Raw genomic sequence first — 10,546 nt, forward strand, 5'->3', positions numbered from 1 at the left:
ATGAATTCACTTTTAGCTATTTGTAATGATTCGTCGAACAACGAAGTATTACTTAATTTGATGCAAAACTACGCCGAGGTGCTGGATCGAGAAGCCGGTGAAGGTCTTAGTGAAAGACCCCCACGAGAACGACGAGTCCATGTTTATAGAGGTCGTGAATGTGTTGCACAACGTCTATGAGATGACTACTTTGTCGAGGAGCCTAGGTATCCACCATATCCACCATATAGGTTTAAAAGACGTTGTGTGATGCGAAGTCAATTATTTATACGTATCCTACAAGGTATTTATGATTATTCTTATGATTATTCTAATGATCTTTTACCCGAGCATATTGAATTTTTTAAACAAAAAATCGACGCACTTGGTCATCTTTGTTTTAACACCTTACAAAAGTGTACATCCGTAATGCGCTAATTGTCATATGAGAATTATTTCTAGAGTAGAGAGTGGTTAGTTAATAATAAAGTACAATCAGATGTTGCATTTCATAATTTTTATGAATCGCCCAAAGGCTATCTTCACATGACACATAAATTTATAAATAAATAAAAAGATAACAAAAATTATTCACCTTCAAATATTTATTATTTATATATTTATAATAATAAATTTATATTTATAATTCCCTTGAATTTCTGAATCATTTGCTCCATCATCAGGAAACACATTCATGCCCTGCCCTCCTCAAGAACACATCAACAACGTTGCGATTCGTCATTATCTAATATATTATTAACAAAATCAATGTCTTTTGTGATCAACCATTGTTTGATTTAACACAAGGGACTCCAACATGGGTACACAAATTGCCATTTAATCTTTGCGTTCTTCAATTTCACGATTCATGATATGAACCCAATCTCCTATCGTATATATATAACATTGTGAATCTGAATTATGAAATGAAATCAATTTATTCACGGCCCTTGGTAGTATGCATGTAATGTAAATTAATGTTTGATGTTTAGAAACATAAGCATTTTTCTTTCACGTACGTCTATATTCTTTTGATAACATTTGATGCTATCAAAACTGCGACATTTCATATTTTTTCTGCCAAATGTGGTCCATTTATTGTTGTATCATTATTGATCAACATTTTTGATCACTTGTTGGTTGTCAAACATTTTGAAGTTACAATAACCTCAACTAGTTTGGGATTAAATTTTGTATTTGTAATCATTTTGTATATGCATTTTCATTAATAATTAACTTGCAAATATGAGTACTGTTCTAAATTGCGAAAACGATTCTCACATTAAACATAAGAGACATTCTTTCCAGGGAAAAGGGTTGGGAACGGATTCGAGATAATCTGGTTAAGCCGCAGACTGAGTAAAAATACTCCCCTTCCCCCTTTATTACCAGTAGTCTAAGTAAAACCTTATTCGTTCAGACGTAAAACAAAACTATAAACTAAAATTTAACATAAATCAAACGCACATTTTGCTACGGAGTATTATAATGAGATGGATGTAATCATGTTATACTTGAACATGTGTTTCTTTTCAGACAAAGCTGCTGATTGTTGCTCGACGCACCTCATAGACGGGGATGGTACTTTTAATGCAGCTGGACTTGAAAACTTTATGAAAGAAGTAAAGCTCTCTGAATGTGGACTTTCTTATGCAATTGTTTCCATCATGGGCCCACAAAGTAGTGGTATGTCTAAGTCTACAATCTCGAAACATAACCAGAAAGAAAATTATATGTCAAATTTGTCACAGTAGTTACGGTTACCCTTTTCCTAACGACATTTAGTGTTTTGAACAGGGAAGAGCACACTTTTAAATCATCTGTTCTATACCAACTTCTTGGAAATGGATGCTTTTAAAGGAAGGCATGCATCCGTTTCATTCGCTTATTAGTAAATTTTTATCTAAACATAATTAATTACGGGATCTAAATTGTTCTGCATTCGTATCAGATCGCAGACTACAAAAGGTATATGGATGGCAAGATGCACTGGTATCGAACCTTTCACTGTTGTCATGGATCTCGAGGGTACCGATGGAAGAGAACGAGGAGAGGTTGTGTTTTGTTACTTCTTTTTCATCTGTGTCATTGATTCTTTGGTTACTGTTATTTAATAATTTTTTGTATAATTTTAGGATGATACTGCATTTGAAAAACAAAGTGCACTTTTTGCCCTTGCAGTTTCAGACATAGTGCTAATTAATATGTAAGTGTGCTATAGTTTGGCTATCTTTTTATGTATGTTTTGGTAATTCATGTAAACTAGTATTACACTATTACCTTTCTTGTGTGAATTTATTTTTGATTAGGTGGTGTCATGATATTGGCCGTGAGCACGCAGCAAACAAACCTCTACTAAAAACCGTATTCCAGGTACACCATGTGTTTATCCTGCTTTAGTTGCACTTATATGGATAAATTTTTTGCAAATGGATTAAGTTTGAATTTCTCATTTTCAGGTCATGACTCGTTTATTTAGTCCGCGCAAAACAACTTTGATTTTTGTCATCCGTGATAAAACAAGAGTACGTAGATTTATTGGCATTTCTTGTATTAAGTTCCATCGTCTGTTAAAAATGATGCTATAAGTAATTTTGTTTTTTAAAGACGCCTTTGGAGAATTTAGAGCCTGTTTTGAGGGAAGATATACAGAAGGTAAAATTATGTTAAGTTATACCCGTTTATCGTCTGATTATTGAATTATGCCTCGAGGTTGATTTTTACATTTGTTATTTTGTCACTAGATTTGGGATTCAGTACCCAAGCCAGAAGCCCACAAGCAAACACCGCTAAGTGCATTTTTTAATGTAAGATACCGAAGATTTCACGTATCACAGTTTCATGAGCGTAAATAACTATGACAATTTAATTGATTATATTTTCACATCCAACCGATCAAATGACCAGATTGAAGTTGTCGCTCTTTCTAGTTATGAAGAAAAGGAAGAACAATTTAAAGAGCAGGTAAACTACAGATTTCAGTATTGCATACTTGATGAATAGTACAGAGTTTGTGTTTTCTATTTTTAAAGTTTTCATTTTGATAATGAAGGTGGCTAACTTAAGAAAGCGATTTCAACATTCGATTGCACCTGGAGGGCTTGCGGGTGACCGACAGGGAGTTGTTCCAGCTTCGGGATTTACTTTCAGTGCCGGACAAATTTGGAAAGTTATTAAGGAGAATAGGGATCTTGACTTGCCTGCTCACAAAGTACAATATTTTACTAAAACTAATGTTTAAAAAAAAAAAAAATTAAAAATCAATTACATTATCAACATATGTCTGCAGGTGATGGTGGCCACAGTACGATGTGAAGAAATTGCCAGTGAGAAGTACTCCGCCTTTGCAAAGAATAAGGTTCACATTTTATATATAATTATCATTTTAAGGTTGTTTTCTGGTAATTACCACTAATGAACTTTTAATTACAGGACTGGTGTGAATTAGAGGATACCGTAAAGTCTCAACTTGTGCTTGACTTTGGAAAGAAAATCAGTTCGCTGCTTGACACATGCTTCGTCGGGTATGCGCGTATCTACTTTTTGATGCATTTCTTTAAGTATATGCTTTATTTTTTTTTATTTTTTTTTTTGGCGAAAAAAACGAATACTCATATAGAAACGAGGTAGTTTTCCAATGGAAAACGCCCTCAACAGGAGTACAGATGGACAAGAGGGAAACAGGGAAGCTACCAATAAACGAAACGAGTCTCCCTAACAACCCGAACAAAACCTTACAAACATAAATAACCAAACAAAAAACCGAAAAATACATGAAATACAAGGACGAAACCAAATGAAGAACAGTTGACGGACCCCAACAATCAACCTCGAGGGCCCGCTCTTTTCAATTTACCATTGACTGTCTCTTTCAAAGAATTTTTTCCGGACCGATTCTCAATCTTGTAAGATAACACATTAGTGGATCCATCACCCGGTGCGCTCTCTCCGGCCAACCGTGTCATGACCAAGAGGCTGCATTTTTTGAGGAAGGAGTTAATATACTTTCTTTTGATTCTTTTTGCAGTTATGACCAAGAGGCTGCATTTTTTGAGGAAGGAGTTAGAAATTCGAAACGAAAAGAGTTGGAAGATAAATTATTACAAGTAACATCATAATTTTTAAAGTTTCATCTTTTTTCATCCTAATGAAATGTAGAAATTGCAAAAAAGTGTGTGTGTGTGTGCGCGCGCGCGTGTCTAATAATTTTCTCATTGTCATTACCATCTATATTATTTAGCTTGTCGAACCGGCGTACCAATCAACATTGCAACACATTAGGTCTGAGACACTTGAAAAGTTCATTAAAGCATTTGAAGATGCTTTGAATAAAGGACAAAAGTTTCAAGTAGCTGCCCAAGATTGTATGGTGTCATTAATGAAATCATTCGATGAACAATGCAAAGGTAAATCTTTACAAGTACGACTTTTATTATTATTATTTTAAATGACCATAAGATGATACGATCACATAAATCTTGGATATATTAGTCCATTTTAGTATGACTATCCGTTTAATGAGTAAATGGGAAGAACTTATTCATGAGTAGTTAGTTGATTTATTATATTGCCATTTTATGGGTTTAATGCATTGAATCCAAAGGTGTCATCATCAAGCAAGCTGATTGGGACTCGTCCAAAGTAAGGGCTAAATTTTCACAAGATATCGAGTCACATATTGCCAATGTTCGCAATGCCAAAATTTCTGATATAACTACTCAATATGAGGTAATTATAACATGAAAGTTCCTTTCTTTAACGCCATTTATTGAGGTATATCAACCCTGGATGTGGTAGTTTTAACCCATTTATAATGCGGATTAAGGATCGATGGCTTAAACAGAAAGATAGATATTGATTAAACCTTCTCGGTTTAAACAAAAATACAACCTTCTCGGTTGAACAAAACCTTCACGGCTTCTTTTATATTACTTCACGTAATATTATTTCAAAAATACAAAATATCAATCAACTAACTACCTCTAATACGTGCCAGGAGTATGTATATATATTGACTAAAAGATAACAAAACTAAAACAAGGTAAGACTTTTAAACTTTAAAGATAAACACAAAAACTAAACTAACTTTTAGATAAAAATAAAGTTGAAAACTTCTAGCATGCTTCCAATTTAACGGCTGGTCTTTGACCGCTTCATTACCCAATTCCCATTCGCATCGCCCAAATGCAATTAAATACTTAGCCTGCTTTGTTGCTGAACTTAGGCCTAATTTTGTTGGATATGGGCTTATACAATCCACACATAATACTGCATCATTCTCCCTTTCTTCGAAAAGACTCGTCCTCGAGTCTACATCATCGCCACTATAACCGACATATGATGACAAATTAGGAGCAATAAAAGTGGCGAATTTATTATAATGAACCGGGAGTTCAATCTGAGACGTGTTATAGTAAATTGTTTCTAACACACGAAAAAAACTATTAGCTGTTTTGTTGTCACTATCACAAGTGATTGGCGACACCAAATGCGCCACAGTAGTATATATCTCGCCCGCTTTTGTCTCCTCTTCTTCACAATAAGTATCATAAATGGGTGTTGTATATTCCTCCACAAAAGGTTCGGGAATATACTCCATATTAAAAACTTGATCAACCGAATCAATAGTGTCATCGGATTGAGCCTTTCTTGAAATTTCAAGATTTTCAAGCTTCATCTCTATACGACGCAAGAGATTTTGCATGTTTTCCAACTCTTGAATCTTGCGATTCAATCTCTCGAACTCAGTTTGTTTAGCCATGCCTGAAATCTGATACCACATAATGCAGATTAAGGATCGATGGCTTAAACAGAAAGATAGATATTGATTAAACCTTCTCGGTTTAAACAAAAATACAACCTTCTCGGTTGAACAAAACCTTCACGGCTTCTTTTATATTACTTCACGTAATATTATTTCAAAAATACAAAATATCAATCAACTAACTACCTCTAATACGTGCCAGGAGTATGTATATATATTGACTAAAAGATAACAAAACTAAAACAAGGTAAGACTTTTAAACTTTAAAGATAAACACAAAAACTAAACTAACTTTTAGATAAAAATAAAGTTGAAAACTTCTAGCATGCTTCCAATTCAACGGCTGGTCTTTGACCGCTTCATTACCCAATTCCCATTCGCATCGCCCAAATGCAATTAAATACTTAGCCTGCTTTGTTGCTGAACTTAGGCCTAATTTTGTTGGATATGGGCTTATACAATCCACACATAATACTGCATCAATTTACTTATAAGAAGGGGCATATATTTGGTTTGGGTTTTATTTCAAACGGGTCAAATAATAGCTATAAGATGGATGGATCGTAGGGTTTAAAAATCGTCCACAATCTACTTTTAATGCCCACAATATCCTAAAGCATGTATTCAAAGATTTACATTTTTACTGTACCGCTTTTTTGTTATTATTATTAACACAACAGTTATTCACAATAATGGAGATTAAGGTGTAGGCCAACATGACCTGTTTGAACCATACAAAAATGATATGTTTCAACTTCAACTCATACCCGTTTTGACCTGTTATCTAAGCTGCCATTCTTGCACCTCTAAATATTTCTGCAGTCGAAATTACAAGCGGCACTAAATGGACCGGTGGATGCTCTTATAGATGGGGCTGCCTCTGATACTTGGCCTGCAATCAGGAAACTTATTCAAAGAGAGACCAAAACTACTGTGTCTGAAGTTTCTGGTGCACTTTCGGGTTTCGAAATCGATGCAGACGCAAAGAAAAATATACTTTCAGGATTGGAGAATTATGCAATAGATGTAGTTGAAGGAAAGGCTAAAGAAGCAGCTGAAAAAGTTCTACTTCGCATGAAGGAAAGGTATGAGTCTCTTGATATCACTGCATTAGTGCAAATGGTTTTTTATTAATTTATTTATTTTATTTTATTGCAAATGAATTACATGTGTTATTCTAACAAAAATGCACACAGGTTTACAACCTTATTCAACCATGATAACGATCAAATGCCACGGATCTGGACCGGGAAGGAAGATATACGTGCAATAAATAAAACTGCTCGCATTTCAGTAAGAATGATTAGATTGCGTGATGGTTGATTTCTTAGTAAAGGTGTCAAGATGGGTGGGTTCGGTAACAGGTCAAGGTCAAATGGGATCGGGTTAAAACGGGTGGTATTTTGTATACTTCAAAACGTTCTGGTTTATGTTGGGTTGACCTGCAAACATTATGTGCCCACTTAATTTTATATTATGATTAATGTGTAAATTATGATACCAAAAACAATATTAAAACCTAACTTTTTAGTTTTCTTTTTAAGTTGTTGACAAAAAATGGTTCAAGTGCTTTATGCACTAAGAATGAACTTTGATGGCTTTAATACATTTGATGTGTTTGAAGTTTGAACGAGTAACTGTTTGTATTTTAGTTTAATCTTTTGATTTGACCCATTTTGAGTTAAAACACAACCGAATTACTAATTATATGGTGCGAAAATGCTACTTGTACTTCTTAACACTAGGATCTTTTGACTTGAACTTGTGGCACGAGTTTTTAATTTAAAAGTTGATGAATAAAAATATAAATCTTTCAGTGTTTAAAGTTGCTTTCTGTGGTGGCTGCAATTCGTTTAGAGGATTATGGTGATAAAATTGAGATTATAATACTCGGTGCTTTTGCCGAACCCAGCAAAGGCCCTGATACGATCTCCAACTTACAAGACCCTTTGGCTACAAGTCACTGGGAAAAGGTATCTTGAAATTTATGTAAATGCTATTTTGTTTCCTAATTTGTTCTTTTATTGAACAAAATTGTCATATACAAATAGTCAATTAATGAATACTTTGGCGATTAACTTATTTACATCCAGATTCCAGCTTCGAAAACACTTATAACTCCTGTTCAATGTAAATCGTTGTGGAGCCAATTTCAAAAGGAGACAGAGTATGCCGTTACTCAAGCTATTACGGCACAGGTACTATTTCAATCATCTCAGTATCCAAAATTCTAGTGTTTACGGCTTGTCTTAACCTATGTGTTTTTTCTCGATTTTTTTTTTATATTTTTTCAGAAAGCTAACAAGCAAAATAGCAGCTGGCTACCGCCTCCATGGGCTATTCTTGCATTGTTTGTGCTTGGATTCAATGAAATAATGACTCTTTTGAGGTTATTTTCGGTTCCATCATTTCACCATTTTTATATTTTTAGTTATTTGTTACTGAATTCTAGTTATTTCTGTTATCTGTTTATTTTAGGAATCCTTTGTACCTGCTATTTATCTTTGTTGGCTGTCTGCTTCTAAAAGCCCTATGGGTTCAACTAGACCTAGCTTCCGAATTTCAAAATGGCATGGTGCGTGTTAGCAACCATCCTCGTCGTTTTTATTTTTATTTTATGGGTCTCATACACATGAATACATGATAAAAAGATCTCTTTAACTAACATGTGTTAAGGTGGCAATTCTGACCCATTTACATATTTCTACTTTAGTTTGACTTATCTGTAATGGATCAAACGGGATAAGCTTAAGGGTTTTACAACATAGGGAAGGGGTTCAAACAGGTTGAAAGTCATTCAAAGTTTGTTTAAATCCATAACCACATCCTAAAATATGTTTTTTTAAAAGTTAGATAAGTCTTCTTTAAATAATTGAAACTGAAAATGAAATCTTTATAACTATAAATGTTTGCAAGTTGTCTGAACTCTCAACCTAGACCGTTTCGATCACACGAAAGTGTATATCTTTTGACCCAAACCCAGTTTGACCAGTCATCTAAAAAAATGGAAACTGAACTTGATTTTTCCTCGGGTGACTTGTGTTTTATAATGATGTGTGCCTCCAGCTTCGTGGATTTCTCTCGTTGTCAGCCAAGCTTATTCCAACAATCTTGAACCTCTTTAGAAGACTTGCAGACGAGGGCCAACGGCCACCAATCCGAGGATAAATTAGCAAAGCACTATGAGTTGGTTCATCCGGTAATGGACTTCACTGTCCATAATCCAGTTGAATTTACAACTATGATTTGTGTCGGGTTTTTAGGTACATGTCCAAGCAACTACGTTGATCACAAGTGTAACGTAGAGGACATAAATACATAATCCAGTTTATTTTCGTGAATTTTCTTCTTCGTTTCTATCTTTCTTAGTAAAATCGACCTCATTCTTTACAATGTATTGTACAAATGTGTATGTTTATCTTATTCAACAATCTGTACAACCTTAGCTATACTTAAAAGATGATTCAGGGTTCCAATTCCTTGATGAACCGAGTTAAAATAAACTAATCTTATTTCAATAAAATAATTTAAAACATGATTCAGTGTTCCAATTCCTTGAACGAATCGCATCAAGTAGAATACATTACCCTCTATGTGAATTCTTTTTCGATTCTTGACCTGATTGTCTGATATGTTTGGTGTCTACAAAACATTCCATCAACTCCTGTGCAGTCTCGAGAAGGTGACAACAAATAAACGCCTTCACAAATCTATTTTCCGTCATCCTTAAAGCAGTTAACGCTCTCAACCTGTCAATTCTTGGAACTAAACCCTTTTTGTCTATCTTCCCAGCCACACTCATTCGGGGTTTCATCGCTCATTCGAGATTATTGAAAAGTAAAAATGGGTGATCAAGTGAAAGCAACTTGAAATCTGGCTACTTTTAAGGCATTGGACTGATTATGAGTGGACTCAGTGAGGAATAATGAATTATGAATTATATTGTAGTTAAAAGAAGGGTTCTAAATTAATTTTATGGGAGGAGAACAAAAGCGTCTAGAACTAGTGTACCTTTTAGAACATAGGATCAAATTACATTAGGTTAAGACCTGGTAACTGGAATGTAAAAGTGGGACAAACTCGAGAAACAGTATAATGTTGTTCAGTTCGAATACGACCTGTGTCTGCAGTCGCTCTATCGAGTCTATCTAAACGAAGAGCTAAAGAAAGCTTCTTCAGGATTATATTTTAAGGGGCTAAATGAACTTTGACCTAGCGTAATGGGTTTTACAAAAGTATTAAAATGTAAAGAAGGATGAACAAGTCTCCCTTTTTAGTATTTGTAAAAGATTAATGATTGTTATACAAAAAAATTAAAATGACTGATAGAGGTGTAGTTGGACTGGAACAGCTTTGAGACCATGGGAGTCTTCTACAACGATATATCTGATGTCAGTTAAGACCTTGGACCATCAAACACGATATGTGCCAAATATTGATGAATTGCAGCCATAAATAAGTGGTAAACTAGTAATGGAGATATAAACACTCGAGATAAGTTTTCTGCATAGGAATAATAATGACAATATACCAAAGAAGGTTGCGATAACACTGATCGAGGAGAAACCTAGACACCCAAATCAACGGAGAATAACAATAGATAAAGCAACACGTTGTATCAAAGTGTTGTAATTGTCACCCAATCATCCTCCTTACTTCTAATACTCAGGTTCAAATGAAATTCAGCTAAAGACATATTTTTATAAACAAACTAAATAATAAATAAACTAATTACAATAGCATTTGTAAAACACCACAAAATCTGCTTTTCCGAAAAAAAAAAAAAAAAAAAAAAAAAAAAAC

General features: G+C 34.3%; 1 protein-coding gene across 1 annotated transcript; it reads left to right on the plus strand.

Moving 5' to 3' along the window:
• Positions 1 to 8,911, plus strand: LOC139843702 (protein ROOT HAIR DEFECTIVE 3-like). Its single transcript, XM_071833847.1, has 23 exons — positions 1 to 103; positions 1,516 to 1,665; positions 1,777 to 1,843; positions 1,931 to 2,033; positions 2,115 to 2,185; positions 2,289 to 2,352; positions 2,439 to 2,504; positions 2,587 to 2,634; positions 2,724 to 2,786; positions 2,887 to 2,943; positions 3,032 to 3,190; positions 3,269 to 3,337; positions 3,412 to 3,503; positions 4,007 to 4,085; positions 4,220 to 4,385; positions 4,583 to 4,707; positions 6,566 to 6,828; positions 6,940 to 7,036; positions 7,561 to 7,716; positions 7,837 to 7,941; positions 8,038 to 8,132; positions 8,222 to 8,318; positions 8,810 to 8,911. The coding sequence occupies exons 1-23, from the start codon at positions 1 to 3 to the stop codon at positions 8,909 to 8,911; spliced, it is 2,397 nt and encodes a 798-aa protein (XP_071689948.1).
• The last annotated feature ends 1,635 nt before the right edge of the window (positions 8,912 to 10,546 follow it).

Source organism: Rutidosis leptorrhynchoides, chromosome 1, assembly GCF_046630445.1.
Source record: "Rutidosis leptorrhynchoides isolate AG116_Rl617_1_P2 chromosome 1, CSIRO_AGI_Rlap_v1, whole genome shotgun sequence".
NCBI classification, from domain to species: Eukaryota; Viridiplantae; Streptophyta; class Magnoliopsida; order Asterales; family Asteraceae; genus Rutidosis; species Rutidosis leptorrhynchoides.